The 26,204-nt window shown below is 36.7% G+C and overlaps 1 protein-coding gene across 1 annotated transcript in view; it reads left to right on the top strand.

Moving 5' to 3' along the window:
• Positions 1 to 23,608, top strand: part of fat2 (FAT atypical cadherin 2) — a 49,571-nt gene extending 25,963 nt beyond the window's left edge. Inside the window, 10 exon segments of the mRNA XM_058797914.1 lie at positions 3,874 to 4,085; positions 5,608 to 5,745; positions 5,949 to 6,092; positions 7,720 to 7,917; positions 9,542 to 10,343; positions 11,554 to 11,708; positions 16,416 to 16,857; positions 18,128 to 18,287; positions 19,417 to 19,919; positions 21,170 to 23,608. Of these exon segments, the coding sequence (XP_058653897.1) occupies positions 3,874 to 4,085; positions 5,608 to 5,745; positions 5,949 to 6,092; positions 7,720 to 7,917; positions 9,542 to 10,343; positions 11,554 to 11,708; positions 16,416 to 16,857; positions 18,128 to 18,287; positions 19,417 to 19,919; positions 21,170 to 21,642 (3,227 nt within the window). The 3' untranslated portion in view covers positions 21,643 to 23,608.
• Positions 23,609 to 26,204: the final 2,596 nt, after the last annotated feature.

The raw sequence follows: 26,204 nt of genomic DNA, 5'->3' as shown, positions 1-26,204 counted from the left end.
ATTTACATTTCTTAAACCTAATTAAACGCAATGAGAACCAGTAACACTGATGGATTCATGGGTAAGATGATTTACATGATGTAGCCATGAATTACAGGAATAAAAAATATGACCACATAAGACAATCACCTGACCTACTCTGGTGAAAAAGTGATCATAATTTGATTAACAACATAACACTGCTGACATTTCAAAAGAACTCTTAAATCAGGGGGGCTTAATGAAATGTCACAGAAATATAAGACTATGGACAATCTAATGGCTCAGTCACTGCAAATAGCCTCAGGAAAGACTTTAAAATATCAGTTTGCTACTGCACTTTTAAAATGACTCGGAGATAAAAAAAAGAAAAACTATAAAATTGAGAATATCGCTGCTTACTTGAGCTAATTGTTGAACTGGCAAGTTTGCACTTGCTTGTTAAAACTGGAAGGTCCACAAGGGTTAATTATGTGCAAGTGAGTCGTTTTGCAGGTTACTGTCGGCTAATTAACTAGGTTATTTTCCCCCACCCATACAGACCTTAGTCAAGGTAAACAGAATATTTATTTATTTATTTTTTTAATGGTGAATGACAATGAGGTGATGAGGGATAGATGAACTTTTATTTGGTGAATGACGATAAGGCAGTGAGGGATAGATGTACAGTCTGTTCAACAGATTGTACTTTTGTGATCTGGGTGTTAATCATCAGTCAAGTAAAGCTGTCCATTCTCACAATAATTATGAAAACAGGCAAAACTACCCAACACAGAATTTGTCATTGTGAGCTGAAGGGACATAATCCTTTATTGTCATACTGTATGTGTGACATCAACATTACAGGATAATAGGAGCAATTATATGCTATAGATTCATAACTGATTTAGACATGCTGACATGATAAAGCACATGAGTTTTTCATTGCAGGAACTCATGAATGGGACTACTGACTACTTTAGCCGTTCTACTAAGTAACTTTGCAACAGACATGTCGTCAACCTGCAGCAAATTATTCTACTAACCATAAACTAACCCAACAGTCTGCTAATACTCTGAGAGTTAGTTGACATGTAGTTGCAAAGCTACTTGTAGTTATTAGAATGTCTAAATTGGATCATCGAAATAAATTGTAACCCATGAATCATATAACTCATAAAATAATTTCATTTTTCCAGTTTTTGCATCTTCCAGTAGATGTCACAGTTTTACATCTTATTACCCACGGTTCAGTGTCACATTGCATCTCTCACGACGAGATGATTCTTGGGCTGTGATCTCTGCATTGACAAAATGCTCTAAAGTTATTTCAGTCATTCAAAGCAAATGAAAAATAAAAATAAGACCAGACATAAACTGATGTCTGACACTGATGGCTATTGCAATCCACATGGACTGTTATTTTTATGAATGCCGAGCTGCATCATTCTCCATCTTACAATTAATTGATCTACAAAAACACACATTTGGCAGAGAAACAGAGAACACACTGATGCATCTTCATCACACTTGACATTGACAAGTGCTCCTTTTGCTTAGACGAGGATTACTTTTGCTGTCCACTCTTGCATTGAACACAAGCTCTATGTTCAACCACGCCTCTATTGACAGAACGTGTACCAAGGACAAACACAGCCCTGTTAATAATACGGTGGAGGATCTCTAAGAAAGCCATTAAGTGACACAACATAGCCCTTGATCTTTAAAATCAATAAAAAGAAACATTACAGAAAGCAATTTTGCACTTGTTGCAAACTGGATTCTTGAGCCAAGCAAAAGTGCCAGTGCTTTTGTTGTTCAGTGCCCTCTCATTTTACTCTAATGTGAGCAGACCGACTAGCAAAAGGTCCAGTAGTAAACTTTCTCTTCTGCTTGAGAATGAGACATAAAATAGCAGCGTCTACCCATAATGCACAGAGCAAATCCCACCGGCTTTTCAAATGTTTTAGATGAATCAGCTTCTTGTAGGAATCAACTGCTTTGCAAAAACAGAAAAGGCAACATTGCATAAAAGATATCATGCATTCAGTCCAACTCCACTGTTAAGTACATGAGAGTTATTAATCGTGTTGGAATGTGAGTTTTCTATGTGGTCGGCGGATGCAGCAATAAAAGAAAATCAGCTGGTGTTATATTGAAATGCTTTCAAACCTTATTCTACCTGAGTTTCTGTCAGCACTATTCTGCACTGAGCACACAGTATGTTAGGCACACAAAACAACAGTTTAGTTTGGATAAATCTAAAGCAGATGAGCATAAACTTTGAACAATAAATCTTTCATTATCGCACTTCACATTAGAAACAGGTTTCTCTTCACCAAAACCCCTAGACCAGCTGGTAATGTGCTTCTGTCACTGGGGAAATGCAAAACAAACTTATCCAACCCAAGAGATTTTGTATCCTGCCAGCATTGTATTTTGTATTTTAAACCCTCTGGTGCTCCTTATTTGGGAGTCCCACTTGTGATCTTCACGGTCAAAAGTGACCGGACACCGAAAATGTAACTTTTTTTCCCCCTAGTAAAATCCATGTAAAATATTTTTGTTTAATAATATTTTTTCTTTTGTATTTTGAGAGAATTTCATGGTAATAATTAATATTTGATGCAATAATTATGATAAATTTTTCCCATTGAAAAAAAAAAATCAAATATTTTCTATTACTTTTCAATTATGGCAGTATTAAAATAGAGCCAATACCTTTAAAATCAAATTTTTGAAGCCAGATTAGTGCCATCTGGTGGGAGTAAAATAAGAAAAACATCTGCAATTCCATGGTTTAGCCCATAGATTCCCATATAGCTCTATATAAAAGGCCTATTATTTCTCTAATTGCTTTTAGACATAAATACTTATGTTTGTTAAATTGGGGGTTTATGGATATATATTTAGACATTTTCAAAGACAATATTTTGTAAAGGTTTCGATTTTTTATTGGTTTGAAATGTTGATTTAAAGCGTCAGTTTTTGAATTATTATTATTACTACAGTCAAACCTGAACACAGAGAAAGCATTTTGTTACACAAAATATTAAAATTCTATAAAAAGTAACAAAAATGAACAGGATTGTTTTATCAGAGCTTAATCCTTTAGGGGGTCTGATCTGATTTCAACCTCTTATTACAGATTTCTGAGTTGTTATGGCTAGCTATGTGGTTATAACCATACCAATTAATTTGAATGTGTATAATTGTGTATGTGTGTGTCTGTGAGTGTGTGTATGTGTGTGAGTGAGTGGAGCCTAGCAGCGTTTCAGAGTGTAACCCCTTCCTTGCTGTCCCTTTTTTTTTTTTTTTACTGCATTGTAGTTGAATTATTGCTTTTATTTTATATATTTGCTGTGTTACAGTCACACCAGTTCATAGGTGTGTGTGTGTGTGTATAAGTGTGTTTACGCATGGGTGTGAGTGGATGTGTTGGTTTTGCACTCTTGATGTTTTAGAGTTTCACGCCATCATTGCTGTGTACTTTTTTCTGCATTGTGGCAGATTTGTAGATTGTATAGATTTGTTGAATTTTTATGTTTTTCTCAATTTCCCATTCATTTCCTATGGTCATTTTTGAGCGAAGACCACAAATGTGACAATTTTTTCCGGCCACTTAGCCTACTCGAATCAAGCCCTCAGTTTTTTTGTTTGTTCATTATCCAAATGCCATAAAGTCACCAAGTTTCATATTATTCAGATGAAGCTGTGATTTAAAAAAAATACAAAAGTGACCGAAGAGCACCAGATTGTAAACCACTATTTAGTATTTTTTAATCCAAACTTTTCCCATTTTTTTCAGAACAAACTTTACTTTTCTTTGCCATTTTTGCAATTACTTTGGACTAGCTGGAAACTGATAAAGAGATGGCCCAGGCCTGGATGTGATTTTGTTGTTTTGTGCCACAGGTGTGCTGTCAGTGAACTCTGCGCTGAATTTTGAGCTCTGCCGCGAGTATTACCTGTCAGTGGAGGGAGCAAGGGGCAAACCGTCGCTCAGTGACATTGCCACAGTTATCATCAATATCACAGACGTCAATGACAACCCGCCTGTCTTTAACCGCAGTAGCTACAGTGCTGTGATTGCAGAGGACATTTCACCTGGGGACATGGTTCTGCAGGTATCACGCTTTCCCTTAACTGTCACTCAACATCCAATGATAAAACCTTTCAGTCACACTTTATTTTATAAAATAAATCCAATTCTCACTAGTATTAATTAACTATTAACTATGACTTTTGCCTCAATTAACTCCTAATTACTGCTTATTAATAGTTAGTAAGGTAGTTGTTAAGTTTAGGTATTGGGTAGGATTAGGGATGTAGAATATGGTCATGCAGAAAATTTGCTTTGCAATTATTAATAAACATCCAATATGCTAGTTATATGCACGCTAATAACCAACTAGTTAATAGTGAGAACTGTTCACTAAACTGAAGTGTTACCAACTTTTCAAAATAAGGCTAAATCAGACACTGTTATTCCTGAAGGTGCACAACAATATATAATTTTCTTAGTTTTTTCCATGTAAAAATAAATAAAAAATAAACATATAGATACACTGCATATCAAGGTGATAAAAAAATTGTATAAAGATATTAGGTAACACTTTAGAATAGGGAACACTTATTCACTATTAACTACAACTTTTCCCTCAATAAATTCCTAATTTACTGCTTATTAATAGTTAGTAAGGTAGTTGTTAACTTTAGGTATTGGGTAGGATTAGGGATGTAGACTAAGGTCATGTAGAATAACGCATTAATATGTGCTTAATTAGTACTAATAAATGGCTAATATTATAGTAATATGCATGCTAATAAGCAACTAGTTAAGAGACCCTAAAATAAAGTGTTACCAGATATTAATATGGAATAATTATATACAGATATTAAGAGTTATATATTCAGTGAAATATACTGTAATTATCTAGAATTAAGTGCATTTTTCTTACCACATCAGACAATTATATTTTTTTCTTGTTTAATGCTTAAATCGCTTTAAAGACAGAAAATAAATAAATAAAGAGTTAGTTAGTTAGTTAGTTAGGGGGGAAATTATGTCCTCCCTTTTTAACAAATTTTAAGTTGTAATATCTAACTTATAAACAAACAAATATAGTGTTATTTTAGTATTATTTATATGCTATTTTTTCTTAGTTATTTTTATAATTCAGTCATAATTAAAGTTTTAATCACTTGATTATGTGGTTTTGCCATTTTTTAATATTTCTATTTAGCTTTAATTTATTTTTAGTTTTAGTAATTTTAGTACTTCACCTTAAAATGATTTCAGTTAGCTGCCAAGTCAACGCTCAATGCTTTCTATGAAGCAAAATAATGCCAACTGTTGTCAATCTGGTGACAGGATTGAGACAAGCTATTGTGACAGCTGTTGAGTGAATGATTTACTGCATCTGTCAGTTAAGCAATCAGAAAAACAGTTTGAGTGGAGCAATCAGCTAATGGTGATTGTATATGAGCACTCACAGTCTGCTCAGCGATTCGCTGTGACATTAGCCGTGTCTGATGCAGACCGCTAGATTAGACGAATCTGCCGTAATCCAGAGCTTTAAAGCTTTGTTTAATACCATTCAGGTGTGCTCATCTTCCTTTCCTTTCCTAACTGTGCATCTGTCTCAGGTAATAGCCGTCGACCTTGATGGGCCTCCAAATAACTTCATCATCTACTCTATTGTGAGCGGTGATCCAAAGCATCAGTTCAGCATCGACCCTCGCACTGGCCACATAACTGTGCGCTCCACGCTGGACAGGGAAGAGGTGGGTTTCACTTTCACTCCTGAATCACCGCCCAGAGCACTACTCATTTGTTTTTATCAGGGATTTAGTTGTATCTGTTGAATCCTGTGATCACAGATGAACATTTTAATCACTACTGTGCGTATTTGACTGCTGTTATTGAACATCGGTGCCGTGATGTTCATATCTTCATAATCCCACTGACACGGCCCCTCGCCTTTCAGATAACGCACTACTCATTAACCGTGCAAGCTGCCGATGAGGGCGACCCCCCTTTATCCTCCGCCGCCCAGGTGACAGTGACCGTATCTGACGTCAACGACAACCCACCGATGTTCTCGCAGATCAATCACAACCTCGTTCTTCAGGTAAAAACACACGGCCAGAATCTACCTTTTTGCCTCCCTGCATTCCCAGTTATTGATGAATGATTTTGCTTTCTTCAGTCAGACGGCACCGCAATATCACACCTAACGATCTAGAAGAAATTCAAATGAGCTCTACAGATAACCAAGCAAACATTTGATGATTAAAATGGTTATTTCATGGTAGAAATGAAAGAATATGTTAAAAATGGATATTTGCTTCTTGCCGCTCCATCAGACACAAGGTTCAAATAACCAATTTTCACTCAGCTGCTTGTAAATTTCACAATTAGTTACAAACAAAATGCTAGTAACGTGCTGAATTAAATTGGAAATTTTAGAAAGAATGAAATAGCCCTTTCTTGTAAAATGTAATCCAATAGTCTGTTTTATTTATAACGGCAAAAAAAAAAACTTTTAGTAACAGTTTACTTAAAGCCTTTACATATAATGAATTCTAAAATTTGTTTTAATGCATTAATTATGTCTTGTAATAAAACATTGTATGATCTCATGAATAATTGTAACCACAGTTATAATACATTATAATGCCTTTCTATTCACTGTTACACCTTGAGTAAATGTAATGCATTAAAACACATTAAAAAACAAACTTTGGTTACATTTATTTATGAAAAGATATAATGCATTACAGTGTACATTATAATACTTGTATAATGCATTACACATAAAGGCTTTAAGTAAGCGTTACCCCCTTTTGTTTTTTATCAGTGTTGCAATTTCACCATTTTTTTTCCTTCAGTGCACTGAATCACAAGCATAGGATCGTGGGTCATCGAAGGTGCAAAAACGGGACACGGTTGTCATCACATTTGTGCTCTAAGATGCACAGAGGAAGTCAAGAGTTCAGGCTAAAGGGCCAATGAGCCATATATAATATAGTCATTTTTTTCTGCAACAGTGTTCGGACTGTTTACCTTTTCGGTGTCAGCCGGATCCATTGCTTCTAATTATAGGTTCAACTCTGCTGACTTGGAAATATTTTTCACACCCCATTTACCCCCACCCAAGATGTCTGTGTCTTCAGAGTGCAGCGGCTATTTGTCACCATGTAGGTGGTCAGTAACAATTAGGTTCATCTCTGCCAGCCGAGTGCTCCGTTTCAATTACCTGTTCCAGTTGTGCCAGCTTGAAGGTAGACGAGGAGCACATGTCGGTCCAATCGGTAGCACTTTGTTGACAAATGCAGACAGAGTGATAAAAATCACCAGCTGTTCTTGCCGTGTTTTCATTTCGACAGAATTGGGCTGTTTCTTCAAGCTTAGAATTGTTTGCACAGAAGGATCTGGCACTGAAAACGAGTCCCGTGACAGAAATATGCTATCGATTTGAAAAACAGCAAGAAACATACAAACATCACATTATTTTATACAAACATCATTGATTATTTTTATTATTTTCCAGCAATTTCTCTCTGTTCGCCATGATACATTCTGTTGCCAGAGCAATAGAATACAATAAAACTCACCTGCGTCCCGATCAAAATAAAGAACACATTTATGTTAATTGTTCATCTACTTGCGAGAAAGGACAGCTACAAGTTTCCTAAAAGTCTGACGGTATTTTCCAAGCATGTGCGGCTTGATTAATGGTGTTTTTCTGGACACAGGAAGGGGAGGCTGTGGGCGGTGGAATTCTGCAGCTGCTCGTAACAGACAGAGATACGCCTCAGAACGGCCCTCCTTTCTCCTTCTATATTGTCTCGGGAAACGAGGACAGGAGCTTTCACATTGACCAAGGAGGACTGCTGTCCGTATCCTCCCCGCTGAGGAGGAGAGGCAAGCCTCAGCATCTGCTAAAAATCCAGGTGAAAGATTTCACTCATTAATTTCAGTTACGAGTACAGCGCATGTTTACAACACATGCTCGTTTTAAGATTGAAGTGATAGTTCACCCAAAAATGAAAGACTGTCATCATTTGCTCATCCTCATGTTGTTCCACAGCCATAAGACTTTCTTTCTGCTGGAAAACACAGGAAGAAGATTTTTTTTATGCTACTCCTTTCTCCTGTAATGGAAGTGAACACAGATGGGTGCTGTCAAAATGTCCAACAAACACTGTGAAACTACCATAAAACACTAATTGTATGCCATAGGACTATTCCAAGCCGTCAGAAGCCATAATGCTGTTGTTTTTTTTTTGTTTTTTTCTTTTTTCCTTTTTCACTTTTAAAGCTCAGCAACCTAGGTCCTCATCATTTTAGTTCAGAATTTAAGAATTTGCTCCCTTTCAATTCATGATGCAGAATTATTATATTATATTATATTATATTAATGATAAAGAACAAATCTACTTTCAAGAAAGGACAGCTACATACAACTTTCGTTAAAGTCATATATTATGTTATATTATATTATTGATAAAGAACAAAAAATAGGTTTGCTAATAGTTCATACTTTAACGAAAGTTGTATGTAGTTGTCCTTTCTTGAAAGTCATATATAATGTTATATTATATTATATTATATTAAATACATTATATTGTATTATATTATATTATTGATAAAGAACAAAAATAGGTTTGCTAATAGTTCATACTTTCAAGAAAGGACAACTATGTACAAATTTCTTTGTATTTAAAAATTGTAAATACATTATATTATATTATATTATATTATATTATATTATATTATATTATATTATATTATATTATATTATATTATATTATATTATATTATATTATATTATATTATATTATATTATATATTATAATGTTGTAAATACACATTCCAATAAGTTTTAAGTTTGAAATTTTAAGTTCAGATCTATTTATTTGTCTGCCTCTCTTTATAACCTACATGACCTTCAAGAATTCAGGCGTTTCATGGAATTCAAGGTTTTCCTAACCTTTCAAATTTGTCTTGACATACTTTTCTTTGCTAGTTAAAAATTAGACTTATTATAATTATATATTATATTACATTATACTGTATTATAATATATATATATATATATATATATTATACGACATATTATAATTATATATTATACTTATCATAATTATACTACAGTTTCCTTGAATTTAAATGTAAAATTAAAATTTTAAATAAATTGTAAATGTTCTAATTATACTTCCTTCAACTTAAAGGAATCTTTGTTTACTATTCATTGACATTGTATAGAATAGAGTACAGTGAACATTTTTCAAAACTTCTTCATCCTGTCTTCCATAGAAGAAAAACAAAAAGTCATACAAGTTTGGAACAACAGTAGAGTAAATAAATTAACCTTTCATTTTTATGTGAACTATACCTTCAAATGGAATATGGCATGTATGTGACAGTACAACCTGACATATACTTGATTGTTATCTGTGGACCGGTGATTCTACCACACCGTCTTAAATTATTTAAAGCACTCTTCAAAGGTCAGTGTATTGTTCGCACGTCGCAATGTTTTTTTCACACATCACATAAATATCATCTCCACAGGTCACTGACAGCGGCCACCCTCCTCTGTCCTCAATATGCGTGGTGAAAATCAACATCTCAGAGCAGAGCCGATATCCACCCACTGTGACTCCGCTAGAGGTTTTCATCACCACCGCCGGCAGGACGTTCTCGAAACGTGTCATCGGCAAGCTGCATGCCACAGACCAAGATCCCCAAGACGTGCTGTCTTACAAACTGGTTTCTGATGGCCTGGACCAAGGCCTGTTCTCTGTGGATACAGGGGATGGAAAGATCGTGGTGGAGAAGAACCTGAATCCAGGCCTGTACCACTTGAACGTGAGTGTGTCCGATGGGAAATTTAGCATCTGGGCGGGAGTGAAGGTCCATGTTTGGGCTGCCGCTCAACACGATCTGGATCAGGGCTTCACGTTGCAGTTGGCTGGACTTTCGGCGGAAGAGTTCGTGTCCGATCACTGGCGAGGCCTCCAGCGAAGCCTGGGCTTGGAGCTGAACATCCCCAGACAAGAGCTGCACATCGCCAGCTTGCAACAGCAGCCAAACTCCGTCAACATGGAGGTCCTTCTGGTCCGGAGAGCTCAGGACGGCTCCGTCCAGCCCGTGTCTGCTCAGCGCCTCACTGGGGTCCTTTCCACCATAGAAGATACGCTGGGTTTGAACGTCTTGAGACTGAAGCATGATGGTTGTGTGGGCGCTGGTTGCCCACCTCGGGGTTGCAGGAACGCTGTGGTGATGAGGCAGGGGAGAATGAGTAACTACGCCACAGCGAGAGCGAACTTCATCACCCCACAGCACAGCTGGGAGAGCGTGTGCTCCTGCAACGGTAGGCGACGAGACCACCAGCGTCTTATTTTGCATTCCTCTGAGGATTTAGACAAACCCGGAGGCCTTGAATATTATCTTGTTTCTCACTTAGTTGCACCTTTCTGGGTTTGCCTTAAGGGACAGTTCACCCTAAATGAAATGCACCCTCATATCGTTCCAAAATCATATGACTTTCAGGTTACACTTTATTTCGATAGTCCACTTTAGTACATAGTTTCCAAGTAACTTTGTAACTACATGTCAACTAATTCTCATTAATTTGCAACTCCATGTCTACTAACTCTCAGTAGGGTAGGTTTAGGGTTAGTAGAATAAGTTGACATGTACTTGCAAAGTTCCTCATAGTCAGTATGTTGTATGTTGTGGACCCATCAAAATAAAGTGTTAGAAGATATTAAGCAGACAGACTACTAATACTCTAATGACTGCTAGTTGACATGTAGTTGCAAAGTTACTTACTGTTAATAGAATGTCTAAAGTGGACTATCGAAATAAAGTGTTACCGACTTTCATTGTCCAGAAAACACGATAGGAGATGTTTAGCGGAAATTTCAAGCTGCACAAGTGACCAGGGGCTTTCAAGCTCCAGTAAGGAGCAATAGTCTGTATCGGTGGTTCTCAACCAGGTGGCTAGGGCCCACAAGATGACTTAAAATGACTCAAAATAAGACTAAATAAGCTCTAAAATAAGCTAAACAATAAAAAATCAAGATATTTCTTATAATTCACCCCCTCAACAACTGTTTTTGTGTTTGACAAACCTCATTTTGTGTTTCCCACCTCATTTTAATACTGTGATTCAAGTAAATAGCAAGTAACATGGAAAAGTCATGGGGTATTTGAATATTGTTCTGGACATTGGGGGCCTTGAAGAATAGAAAGAACAGCATTCATTAAAAAAATCTTTTATAACTTTGTATGTGTGTTTACTGTAATTTTTTGATCAGGTTAATGAATCCTTGCTGAATAATAGTATTATTTTCTTCTAAAAAAATCTTACTGATCCCAAACCTTTGAATAATTTTAGCCTGTATGTAAACAGTACAGTACTTAGATTTTTTTTGGTGAACTCTTCCTTTAAGATGTCTGTCGTGATGTCCGTTAATAGGCCTGTTTGACTTGATTCCAGTTATTAGTTTCAACAGGAAGCAGACAGCTGCTGCACATTTTGCCAAATGTTTTTACTATTTATGCTTCCTGCGTTGCAGAGTCTGCTGTGAGATTTGACGGCAAGGGTTATCTGAAATATCTCTATCAAATGGAAGAGGGCAAAGAAAACTTCCATCTGTCTCTTCGACTCAAGACGTCTGCTGCAGAAGGCACAGTGATGTCCACCAATGCCTCTGACTGGGGAAAATTAGAGGTACGACATTTTTCAAACACACGTCTTTAACAACTTCCTTTGTCTTGCACAAAAAGCTTACTCTGAGCGAATCGCTGTAGGTATAAATCTAAAATACAAAGAAAACCCTGCCATCCAGATCACAATAGAACGATCACAGGAAACTTCACTCCACCCCATGACAAATGCAGTGTCCAAATGTTTGCAGTAGAAGCTTGTTTGTTCTCATGAACGACTAACTGCATTAAACGCGTTAATATTCAGGAGCACATTCCAAAAGGGAATGAAAGCGCTTGTGATGTGGATTTCATCCCACCCTTTGAGCACATCAGGGATAAATCAACCTGTATTTCTGAAATGAGTGTTATGATAAATTCATGGCTGACTGCTCTCCTTCTTTGACTCAGAGGCGCAGTGAGGGCTCTTTGAGTATTTGTTTATTTAAACGGCCTAATGCAGCTTTGAAGCTTCAGCTAGAGGAAGTCTTTATGGTTCTGCACAAAAGACTGTAAAGTGCATTCATGCTCTATACATTGTGAGGAAGATAAAGAATGCGGCAAGCATGACTTAAAACTCTGACCTCTGCTTCAAAATCATACGACATCTCTCCCTCACCTCATTTATGCACCATAATTGAATATTCAATTTAAATGGCTTGCAACATCAAAAGTGCACTCTCCTTTTTTTTCAAAGCTTTACCTCTGGGTTTTGAAACTTGGCAAGCTGGACCATTTCATTGTTGCAGAAGGGCTTCAAAAGGAATTGTTAAACATGGTCATCCAAGAAATCTTCAGGGCATTCATCTTCACACGTTGCAAAGCTATACATGACATAATTCATCTCTCTCTCTGGAGAACTAACATTCCGGCGCACCTCAGCAAATTCCTATCAGTCTTTTAATTTGAGAGGAGCGACAGCTCGTGCTTTGGAAACTTGTAAAATTTGAATCAACTGCTAAGCTAGTACTTTCAGTTTTCTTACCTTTTAAGTAATTACTTTCAAATGGAAATCGAGCCTGTTTGAGCAAAGCCACCTGTGACAAGAGAAAGGGAAGAAAAGGTGACTTGTCAGTTAAGCAGCTGTAGCATTTATGAATACTGACAGCTGCGATCTAACATCATTAAGAGAAACGAGATCTGTGGCGGGATAGATACGCTGGAACTGATACCCTTTAATGCAGTGAGGAGTCTGAGCACGGGGGCATTGAGCGCAATAATTAGGTTTTTCTTCAAACCGGACTCACATCAGGAGGTCTGTTACGAAACCTACCTAGACAGCGTTGTAAGGCATCGCAGACACGATCATGATGCCAAGACTCTTCCAACCAAATGATTTGTCCAAATTCTATTGCAAAATTTTATGCAAGATAGAATTGATCAATTTTATTTATTTATGTAAATATATACATATACATTCATAAGTTTTTTTTTTTGTAAGAAATTAATGTTTTTATTCAGCAAGGATGCATTATATTGGTCAAAAGTGACAGAAAAGACATCTATAATGTTACGAAAGATTTCTCTGTCAAACAAATGCTGTTTGAACTTTCTATTCATCAAAGAATGACTGTAAAAATAACTAACTAAATACATATGTTAAGCAGCACAACTGCTTTCAGCATTGATAATAATAATAAATGTTTCTTGAGCAGCAAATCAGCATATTAGAATGATTTCTGAAGGATCATGTGACACTGAAGACTGTAGTATTGATCCTGAAAATTCAGCTTTGCATCACAGGAATTCAAATTATGACCTAATTATTTTAAATCGGAATAATATTTCACAATATTAATGTTTTTACTGTACTTTTGGGTCAAATAAAAGCTGCCTCTTTATAACACTTAAAAGTCTTACTGACGCCAAACTAGTATAAATACATTCATACAAAATCAATTGAGTCTATCACTACTAAAAAGTATCAATAAAAATTTTTATTCTAGTAATCCAATGGTTATCAATCCTGTTCCTGTTTAAATCACATGCTATTTGTTCATGTGGAGTTACTGCCATCTTGAATAGGATGCTGCCTATATGAATCCAGTGGACAATAAAGCAGAGCTTTACAGAGCTTTCATCCATCATGCATTGAGGGATAATAACAATAATCAAGTGAGGGTTATTAGTCAGGCAGTATGAATATATATAGATGATCAGGACATTTTTATTATGCATAAATGGTGTATTTTGTTAAAATGACCAGTGCAATATACATTATCTCACTTAATACACAGCTGCCTGCCAAATACATTTTAAACATTAATGTGAGTCAAAATTACTTTTATTTGGCCACAGAATACCACAACTGACCAATCAAGAACAAATATTCCGGAGAATGAGTTTAACCACATCAGCAAACAGAATTTTTGCCGTCATATCTAACAGTCATCATTTCTTAAGAAAAATAACTGGGCTGGGAATATCACTTTAAGTATACTCTCTACTGTTTGCTGGCATGTAAATGTTTAGTTGGCTGATGTTTTGTTTCCTATTTACAAGCACAGCGAGATCATGTGCTGTGTGTGTTGTTTATTTTTTGATGTGGACTCTGGTGGATAAACAGCCTTCATACCTGTCAAACTCAGCATTGCCCTCGAGGAACCAAAACTCAGATCGAACATTCACCCTCGATGAGGTCTCTCGGGAAAAGTTCCTCTTCCTTTTTTGTGCTCAGCTCACCACCACCACTGCACACTCAGCTCAGCCCAGCACAGCAAAATCAAACAGCAGCTCCGTCCAATGAAAGCAAATGAGCAAAACCCATGGGCTGACTGGTATCAGATCAGAGCAAAAGGCTCTGTGCTTCGCTTCTCTCATCGCAAAACTCTCTGAAGATTCTGCCGCAGCAATTAAGAGGCTGGTGTGAAGGAGATGATTGTTAATAATGCATACTCTCAGCATCAGTGTAATACTTTCAAATGTGAAGTGCACACACACAAGCTATGTTTTTTTAATGGACAGAACAGGAAACTAATAAATGCATATGTGAGTGATCCATTATTTGTGGGTGGATCGCTGATGAGGCATAATGTCAGCGTCCGTTTGAATGCTTTGCATCACAAAGTTGTTGGTGCGATTGAAGGAGAACCAACCGCGTTCTCCCACGAGTTCTGTCTTTCACAACTACCTTCAGTGCACACAAAGGGCTTCTTATCTCCCATGGAGCGAGCGCAGGGAGCACAAGCTTCCAACTGTGCAAAAACACAACCTGTCTAACCTACCTCAGCAAGAGCTTCGCTGGCTCTTCAGCAACCTGGGCACAGTCCGTAAATATGTAACTTTATTCAAGCCGCAGACATCAGGCTAAATCTAATAAGTGTGCACTTTTGTTTTGATGGTTTTTGAATATTTGCCAGACTGAAGGTGCTTTTCTGGGTCAATGACGTGATGCTCATTTTTCTTTAGCCTTTTCAAAAATACATTCAGTTTGCAATTCATACATGCAGTGGCTTGACTAGGTCTCTTTAGTGATGAACATGCATTCAATTTACAACTCTACTACAAACATAGACTTGGCTTTATTTCTTTTGTCGAATGAAGGCCTTAAAGTTGGCCGAAACATCACTGTTTTAAATAAAAGTCAAGTCTGTGTTTGTAGAGTGAGAGTTCTGCACGGTAGTAGTCTAAGCCTCAGACGTCACTCCCACGGACTGTTGACTGAACATCTGATGCATATCGCACACAAAATTGGAAAAACTTCAGGAGCCTCAAAGTCATCACTGGATTGGTTGAATTATACAGGATTTCTGGGAGATGTGTGTGTCGAGTTCTGTAACGTTCCATCTGGAAACAAAAATGCAATGATGCCAAATCCCCTCATGGAAGAAGAAAGCCATCGTGTTTACAACTGTGCTTATCAGGATCAACTAAATGCTGGTTTTTCAAAAATATGTGAAATATTTAAAGTTCGCAGCATAGAATCTTTAAAATATGTCCAAGAGTTTTACACATCAGTCTGTTATTGTGGGCACATTTCCATGCCCCTAAACGTGACGTGGCACGAAACATGATTGGTTGCTTTACCTGTCAGTCATGCGGCCTCTTGGGCGGACCTTGGCCATTCAAAGCGGCCAAGGTTCCTAGAACTTCTGCAGTCATTCTGGCATGGTAGTGATTCATTTGAAGCCTGAGTTAGCACGGTACTGATTTAATTGGAGCCTGATTCTGTGCAGTAGTCATTCATTTGTCAAGCTCACAATCCTCTGTTGAAAGAACCAGCATATGCTGGTTAGGTATGTTTTGAAGCTTAAACCCAGCTCAAATCAGCAGCCATGCTTCAAAACATACCTAACCACCATAAGCTGTTTTTTTTTCAACAGAGTCATGACACAGCACACCATTTTTATAGCATCAAATAACTAACTAAAAGCAAGCTTATTAGGAAAAAACAAACACTTGAATATACATTAACATGACAAGAACGACCTAAAATGTTGGGAAATATTTATTTAAAGTGTAATTTGATTATTTAGTTTGGCTTAGATCCCATTCGTTTACATGGAGATGGCGGGGTTTATGACCTACACTGCAGCCAGACAATTTTTTTAATGGTTACATCACATGATATTTGTATAGTCACTATACAGAATATTATAGTTTAATTTTTTCAAATCCCCATGAAACAGACATGAATACAAAGAGTACATTTCTAACTTTTAAAAAAAACTATTCCTGTTCTTATCATGAATGCTGTTATTTGTCATTGACTCGTGTGTGTTTGTTTTTTTAGCTGGTGGACAAGGATCTGTGGCTCAGATATAGATGTGGCAATATGCTCCCTGCCAGTCTGCATGTGGCCAACCACCCTGTGGCTGATGGCCGCTGGCACCACGTCTCTCTGGAGGTCAACGGCACAACCCTTAGACTCACCATTGATGCCAGCCACTCCAACTCGGTGGTTCTGCCTCAACCCTGCAGGCTCAGTCAGTCCGGTGGGGCCCTGGTGCTGGCCAGCTCCAATCCCAGCGCAGATGCAGAGCGCCTTGGCTTCACCGGCTGTTTGGAGAGCGTACAGTTCAACGGAGAGGCAGTGAGAGCAGAGGAGAGGATGACAGGAACTGGCCCGCAGACCGGCAGACTCTTCGGGATCTACCAGTGCTGCTCGGATGTGAAGATCTGTGCCAGTAATCCTTGTGAGAATGGAGGCACTTGTGTTGAAGAGCCCAGTGGAGGTGGGAAAGCAATGCTACTCTAAATTTGCACACACTGTCTTCACTGTTTTACCTACCCGTTCTTAAAATTAGATATGCAAACTAGGTCAGCAAATCTGAATGCCATTTGCACAACGCAGTTTCCCAACTTGCTTGTCTACACTATGAGTTTTGAAATATGGATGATTATAATGCTACATTATTTAATCAGCATATGATGAACTACTGCTGCCGTGATCACTAGAAAACATCAAAATTAAATGCATTTTATTGTGTAGACATAATAGTTTGCAATGAAAATAATAAAAATTTGTAATAATAATGAATTGATAACACTTTACAATAAATTTAAATCATCACCATCATTAACATAAGGATGAACAATACAGTTTAATTGTTTTTATTAATAGCGGTTAACTTTACAAAAAAAAATTACTTTTGTAACATTTCATGTTATATGGATTAATTTATAATTAATCTAATGTCCTCATTTGTAAGTCGCTTTGGATAAAAGCGTCTGCTAAATGACTAAATGTAAATGTAAATATATATATAATAATTATTATATGCCTGTAATATATTTAACTATGCAACTATACATCATTTAATCAGCATATGATGAATTACTGCTGCCATGATCACTAGAAAATGTACACAAACATTTTTGTAAGATTAAAAATAAATAAAAAATTATAAAAAATGAATTCATTGGTACCACTTTACAGTAAAGTTTAAATGAACAACAATAAAGTTTAAATTATGCAAATATAAAAATGAACAATTAGTTAACAGTAAACAATAATATATTTACTGTATAAATAAAAAATAACCAAGATTAATAAATGCTGTAAAATGTTTACTGTTAGTTTAAAAATGCATTAACTAATGTTAATGAATTGAAGTCATCTGTACCAGAACCTGGTTAAGCTGGAGGTTTGAAGTTGTGCTAAAGTGGTGCAAATGTATTCACCCCTTATATATTTCACCTTTTTTTCTTTTTTTAAAAATCTGTTTCATGTTATAAGACTGTGAAGTACAGAATTAATTCTTGAATATTAAACAAGGTCCCTTAACAAATTGGTAAGGGACAACAAACAGAAATGCTGGAATGTCTTTGGAGTATCTAAGCTGCACTACACAGATATGGAAATAAAGCCAGGGAGATCAAAAGATCTCTCAATACCCCAGTGTCAGTCTACACTTTCATCTCAGCACAGAGAAGTTCCCGTGGAAATGTCTTTATTATCTTGACCATTACTCTAAGATGCATTTTTTTCCATCTGTCCTCCAGAGTTTCGCTGTAGCTGTCCATTGCAGTACTCTGGCTCTCGCTGTGATAACGGCATCCTGCCGGACGATCCTTGTGCATCCAAGCCATGTGCTAATGGTTTGTGTATGCCAAATAATCAAGGGTACATCTGCAACTGCTCTGCACAAATTGCTGGAAACAGGTGAGACTCACACAGCGAAGCTCTTGAAATCACACATGCATATTATCTCCTTGGTGAAGGCATTGAGAAATCTGATTAATTTGCATGAGAATGCATACTCACCCACACAGGTTACATGCGTTATGTGCATTTACCATTTGCTGTGCACCTTTGAGTTAACAAATTAAAATGTTATTGATTGTCCTCATTCATATATAACACTAAAGCTTGAGCAAATTAGTCATGGAGTGAGAATTTCAATCAATAGATGTCCTTCTGGGTGTCTCTGTGCGCATCAAAGCATAACACTGTATTGGTCACCAAAGCATCACTGTTTATATGTATATTCTGAGACTGGAAACATGCATGTAAAGATGTAAACTAAGACTGTATGTTTAGATTAAAGCTTTTTTTTCTATAGTGTTTTCAAATTATTTTTTATTTAATATGAGTTAATAGCAGCAAAAAACAAGAAAAAAAGAAAAATATTAAAAACAATTTAACCTGCTAAAAATAATAGTCTACTCTACAGAAACTGAATCAATAATCAAATGTAAAAATAAAACACTGCATGGTCTTCCCCGTATTAATTAAATATACACTGATTTACAGTATATTAATGTTACTAAAGTTATTCAGTGAAGAGGAGTGAATTATTCTCTCGTTTTCTTACCCACATTCAAGTGTTGATTTAAAAAAAAGAATGCACAAAGATAAAAACCTTTGACATATTGACAAAAATGCTGTCCGTGACTGACAACTTAAAAAAAAAAAAAAAAACGCTGACAGGGAAAGTTAACTGTAGCATTCTATAATATCAAATGCACAAAGATATCAAAGATAAAAATATGGAATGAATTAAAACAAGAAAATACTCTTCACGCCTGGAGAAAGAGGTGTGTAGCTGGCATTTTTGATTTTATTACTCAAGATGAAAAGAGTTGATCACCCAGATGATAGCTTGATAACATAACTGTTATTCCATACATAAAGAAAATGTAAAAGAAATGCATCTGGTACACTGGACATTTGGGATGAGGAAAATGTTAAATTTTGATAAGATGGCATGTGACTGAGTGTGAGAATATCTATATCAGTGTGGTCCACATACACTCTCCCACATTCAGTCAATTGTTCCTTCTCTTTGCAGATGTCAGAATGCATGCACTCCCAATCCATGCCTCGCTGGCTTCGCCTGTTCAATGGCGGGAAACTCAATCCACTGTGAGCGCACCACCTCCCCTCCTTATGTGGAAATCGCAGAGATCTGCGCAGGCATATTGGGGCTTGTCCTCCTCGTCGTGGCTTTTGTGTGTTTCCGAAAACACTACGTCAGCCGCAAGAAGCACAAGTCTGGCTGTGTGCAAGATTCCAACGGCTACTTCCCAACGTTGCCCAAAAGCATGATGAAAGAAACCGAGATCAGCTCTCCTATGGAGATCAACACCCTGATTGGCTCCGTAGGCGATCTGGACAGTCCTTTCCGTTCCCTCAAACCTCGAGAACAGCGGGAGCTCGGCCCTCAGGTGGGCTCTCGGTCCAGGCCTCAGGGTCCTGTGATTTGCAGCGTGGCCCCCAATTTACCTCCTCCACCCTCGACCAGCTCTGATAATGACTCTATTATGAAAAACAACTGGGAGCACGACTACGAAGGTGAGAACTCGAGTTTTTATTTATTATTTTCCCAGCTTCAGCAGGCACTTCACTCCATTTTGAATTTAGTCACATCATAAAAGACGAGAGCGGTGGAGGACAAATAGCTGCGTGTGCTCCTGCAGGTCAATGGAAAAGCATGTGTGGGTCATATTCAATTACATCTTCTGTTTGCTGCAGCACTGAGCACTTTCTCATGTGTGCCTCTTTTTAAAAGCTATGGCTTAAAAACTATCACATTTAAAATTGTGACATATAAGCACATCCTTAACACTCGAAAACAGCGCAGAATTTGACTACTTTTTGAATTTTGACTTAAAACATGGCTAATTTTTACTAAATTGAAATAGTCAGCAGGACAGTGTTTATCTATAAACTGTCATAAACAGTGCAAAACATTCACATCCCACTCGCATAGTGGGAAAACTCTGAGTGACACTTTATTAATTTCATATATTTGGACATATTGGGTATTTTATTGGTTTAATAATAAAATTAATGTCACACACCATTGAGGAATTTTCTCCTGCTCTTGCAATTAGGGATGCACAATTTATCAGTACCCATATCGTTCTGTACATTCTGTACATTCTGTACATTTATAAGGTAGTGATTCCTTAATTCACTTGTAGTTTATTATTTTTTTATTATAAGTATTTTTTTCATTTAAAAAAAAATTAGATGAGTAAAAATAAATAAGTAAATAATAATAAAAAATACCCTACTGTCCAAAAGTTTGGGAAATAATATTTTTTGTTTGTTTTTGAAAATAAAAGTATCCTTTGGCAAGGACACTTTAAAATGGACCAAAATATTAAGCAACACAGCTGTATTATTGATGATAATAATGACTGCAGAAAATTCAGCTTTGCCATCACAAATAAATTATATTTAAAAACATATTGAAAACTTCTAAATACAAGTTAAAACAAATATTTTAAATGGTAATAATTTTTCACAATATTACTGCATTTTCCATCAAATAAATGCAGCCTTGGTAAACTTCTTTTAAAACATTAAAAATCTTCCCAAAACTTTCAAACAATAGTGTTTATCAGCCATAACATGAAAGCATAATTTTAATATTGGTGCATCACTACTTGTAGAACACCTGTATAGACCAAGAGCAACTGAAGTCATGTGGTACAACTAGTTGACATAGACTTAACTCATCTATAGTGTCAGAAATAATTTGTGCAACCCCCTGTTGCAAGAAATAAACGATTTCTAATAATAACTCTCATTCACAGTGTATCCAGCTGATCCTGACTACTACGGCCGTCCCGCGGTTCAACAGTTCCCACAGTTTGACATTGTGGAAAGCACCTACTCGACGGCTTCCACAGAGTCACGCAGGAACTCTCGCTTCGGAGGCTTCCCTTTCCCGCTGGACCGCGCCGACCGCCGCGCTCCATTACCCCCTTGTTACAGCAATCAGAATTTAGATGACTTCTTGGGGCCGGATGGTCTGCCGCTGCCCAGCTCTCAGTGCCCTAATGAGTACACTGCCATAAGCTACTACCCTACCCAGCACACACGCAGCCTGGACAACGTCTCCAGCGGCTATAAGAGGCTCAGCGTGCGTTTGAGCGTGGCACAGCCTTCGTACGCGGACGGCGACGGCTCCAAGCGGCCTGGATCTACTAGAAGGACGTCTCGCGGTTATGCTGGCTCAGATATGATGGAGAGTGACTACGGCAGCTGCGAGGAGGTCATGTTCTAAGAGACTGCGGAGGATCAAAGGTCCCGTATGAGTGGGGTTATAGAGGGGAAGCTCATCTCGTACATATGAAGCTCAACGGCTGAAAGCCACAGAAGCACTATCAGTATTAAGTCACTTCCAGGGAAAAGAAATACATTTGTGTGAAATGCAACTTTCCCCATAATGTATAATCTGTGGAATTATTGCATGACTTTAAAATGTCTACGGTGTGGTTATAAATGATGTTATTAGTGTGTAGAGATAATGCGGCCTCATTTGGTATAGCGAGTCAATCGCACCCTGTCCAGTTTGGTTGGAAAAAGTTTGTTATTTTCAGCACATGTTAAATGACTGATTGTAGTGTCGCATGTCATTATCAGATTGGAAACCAGCTGCAGGGCGGATGATTATTTCTGTAAAACATATCTGAGGTGTGTTGTTCTCCGAGCCCATATGTGCGCACCAAAAATCAGCGTGTAATGAAATTTGAAACGTTTTCAAGCGTTCCATATGGTGTAAACATTTTTAGCAACGGCACATTTCACTTCAACGAAAGTATAGAGGTTACATTGACTTGTACATGCGACTGAAGCAGAGGCTGGTTCCCTGCTGTATCAAAAAATTGGTACACAATGTGAAATATAAGATGTATGTTAATGAAATATCAAGTATAGGTCCATGGTAAGTTGATGTGTCATTGGTTGTTGGGAAGTTTACTTTTTGACTGTTTAAAAAATTTGCTAAACATTTACTCACACTCAGGCCTGTAGTTTTTTTACTTATTTATTTTTATTTTTTATGGGAATACATTTTTTTTAAATTTAGCATTACATCACTTGGTATGGGGTGCCGTCCAAATGAGTGCCCAAACACAATAATCCCAATAATCCACACCACTCCAGTCCATCAGTTAACATCTTGTGAAGTGAATAGATGCTTGTTTGAAACAAATCCATCATTAAGGCATTTTAACTACAAACTGTTGCTTCTGTCCAAAATATGAGTGCATAATAATGTTTTCCTTAAATGGAGAAGTCCATTTCATGTTGTCCTCTCACCATATGGCATGGACTTTTTCACATTGGTGAGCAAGTGATCTAATACTAAACATCTCCAAATCTGTTCTAATGAAGAAACAAACTCATTTACATCTTGAATGGCCTGGGGGTGAATACATGTTCAGCAAATTTTTGTATGAACTATTCCTTTAAGTCTGAATCGCTGCGCTTGGTGAATAGTAATTTGAAATGTGAACTCTGGCTTTATCTTCTCATGCTGCAGACGTTACACAGTTTTAGAAGTTTTCAGTGATCAAAGGTAATCAAACTTAAGCCATAAAAAAAATTCTGTGCAGCTTTTTATGGCTCAATTATGCTTCTTGACAAACTGTCATAATGCTTACTAATCATTAAAATGATCACAGATACTGCCAAAGTATGAAAGAAACTAAACTGATTGAAGAATCATGTATACTGTATGTGTGTGTGAACATCACAAACAGCTGCATTTTATATTCTAAAGTGCTTCTGTCTTTGAACTGTATTCATAACATTGATGTCATCTTTAGGATTCAGTGTTTTTTGTTATGAATAGGGATTTCCAACAGAGTACATTTTATTGGATGCAAAGATGACCTGAATGCGACTGGCTTTGGAGACAAGTTTAGCGGACTGCTGCATGTGTCATCAAATGATATTGCATGTACTCCCTTCCCTCATTGACTGTAGTCTATAGTGTTTCATATGACATAGTACAGTGTTGATGTATATATTATTGGCAGCTGTGGCAAGTATTTGTTGTGATCCGCCGTATGTTTGTGCAGTGGGTGGAAAGTGCGAATGTAATTTTTTGTATTTTGAAAATTCAATGTGGGATGACACCCATGTTTTAAATAAGTTCCTCTGTGAGAGAATCTGTGTTGTCTTTGCCATTTCCCATCTATGTAAAAAATACTATGAAATATATAAAATAAAATTATGTTTAATATACAGAATGTACTGTGTTGTATTAATTATAATCTTGTAGACTCAAATATTCAATAGTAAAAAAAGTCATTTTTTTATTTTTATTTTTTTTTAATTCAGCAAGAATGCATTGGTCAAGAGTGACAGTAAAGACATAATGTGTCTTTATAATATAATAACGTTGTTTTTCAAATAAAGGCTGTTCTTTTAAACAAAGAATCATTAAAGAAAGGTCATGGCTTCCAGAAAATGTTAAGCAGTACAGCTGATTTCAACATTGAAAATAGTAAATGTTTGAGCAGAACATCAGCATATCAGAATGATTTCTGAAGGATCATGTGACACTGAAGAGTAATTGTCACCGCAGGAATAACCTAGGTGAAAAAATGCACTTCCATACAAGTGCTCTATTTTCACACACTAATTTTGTACTTAATATACTAAAAATGATTCTTTAGTACTTAAGATAAACTTAAGATCATCTAAGTGTACTCAACTGTGCTATTTTGGGACTCCATGAATATGAACTAAAATGTGCTTTAAAGAATTTAAGTCAACTTAAAATGTTAAATCAGCATGATAAATTATTTTAAGTTGACTGAACATTTTAAGTTTAGTCAACTCAAAAAAAGTTAGGTATTTTAGCTGACTAAACAAAAAACTGTAAGGCAGCTGGGTAACAAATTATTTTAATTTGAAACAATTTTTTACAGTGTTTACAGTTACCACTTGTAGTACACTTGAGCGTACTAGTGTATGAAAGATGGGTTCAAGTGTACTACAAGTGGTAACTTAATACATTTTTTTAAATACAGAGATAGTAAAAGCACATTTTAGTTCAGTTGAGCACACTAAGATGATCTTAAGTTTATCTTAAGAACTAAAGAATCATTTTAATGATTAAATACATATGGAAGTGCACTTTTTTTTCTCTCCTGGGAATACTTAAAAAAAAATTATATATATTCAAATACAAAGCAGTTATGTTAAATTGTAATATCTGTTTTTACTGTATATTTGTCAAATAAATGCAGCATTGGTCAGCAAGAGACTTTAAAAACTTTTAAAAATCTTACTGTATATGCTACAATATATATAAATGTGCTTAATGTGGTAACATCTGAATTATTTTCTTCAAGCCCAAGTATCTGTCTTAATGCTACATTTGGGGACACTATCATCAGAACTGTTTTTTAGTGCTTTTTGTATAGTGCGTCTAACAGTTGTTTCCATTCCAGACGTCTCTGAATGAATTAAGCAATGGATGAGGGAGACTCATTAGCTTTCAGATGCAGAATAAAAGCGATTAGAGTAATGGAAGAACATAAGCGATCGAGGTCGTGAATCAGAGCGGCAACACTCAGAGGAGCTCTGACTCAGCTCGCCGGGGGCTTCGCCACAATTACTGTAACTCAGCTATTCCCCAAGATCTATGCACGAGTGAAAGTGGAGCAGTCCCATAATGTACAGTATACATCCCCTGTCCTGAAGCACAAGAATCTCAAATAGCCCCACAGCTGAGGACCCTTGAGGCTGAGGACCCTTGAGACTGTCAACTCATAACAGCACTGAGTGCCGTAACTCATCTTGAACTCATACACATGACATCTGAAGCGTAGGATGTAACTGTTTAGAATGTCGTTTGTTAAACAGTACCGACTATTCACACTCCAACTCTTTAATATTAATGTCCTCGATTAGATGCTGCGAAAGCTTGGTGGATTTTGGAGTGGGCAGGTTTGTGATAAAAAAAATAATAATTTCAATTATTCAATTAATTTTTTAGTGTTATCAGAAGGAGAACGACACACACCTCAAGCTCAGCCTAAAAATGCTGACCAGATATTTCACATGATAGGCTACAGGAAAATTGTCCACCCTGTTACACCATCTTTTTTTTTTCATTGGACCTTAACGGAATGGAGGTTTTAAGTCAATGAAACTCATTAGGAAACAACAGCATGCTAGCAGAAGATTAACATTTATGAGGAATTTTAATAGATATAAAATCTATCAACACAACAGGGTGGACATCTTATGTTTTGCACAATTTTAGGTAAGCCTTCTAAAACTGAGGAAATGAGAGAAAAGTTTATGACTCACTTATGACTCACTTTGTGTTCGGAATTGCTTTCCCTCAAAAGAAATGATGTCACTTCTAGCAAATCATGTGATTTAGGGCACATGCTGAAGATTTTAAAGGGCAAGTAGCACCAGTGTATCAGGGTGGACTGGAGTCAGTGAGACATTAACTCATTTTTGGGTCATGCCTACATTCCTACAGGATTTTGGATGCCCTCTTGAAACGGTACTGCGTATTTTGCTTTAAATGGTAGTCAGCTTTCATGCCACATGGTTAACATGCATAGATGTACCCCACTTGAGTACTAGTGTATTCATTTGCATGTTCTTTTTATCATAAAATACAATTCATTGTGATGCATGTTTTTTTTTTTTCTTTGATGTATAAAACCATAAATTAGTTTAGGTCCCACAATCTCCAGTCCATCATGTGGTGCTACTTTTCCTTTTAAATCTTAATCATTTGCCCTAAACAGGGCATACAATCACCCTGTTTTATGTCAAATAAACTGTATTGTTTTATGTCAACTGTGTCCC

This window comes from Onychostoma macrolepis, chromosome 14, assembly GCF_012432095.1.
Source record: "Onychostoma macrolepis isolate SWU-2019 chromosome 14, ASM1243209v1, whole genome shotgun sequence".
NCBI classification, from domain to species: Eukaryota; Metazoa; Chordata; class Actinopteri; order Cypriniformes; family Cyprinidae; genus Onychostoma; species Onychostoma macrolepis.
This window is presented reverse-complemented; position numbering and strand designations above follow the sequence as displayed.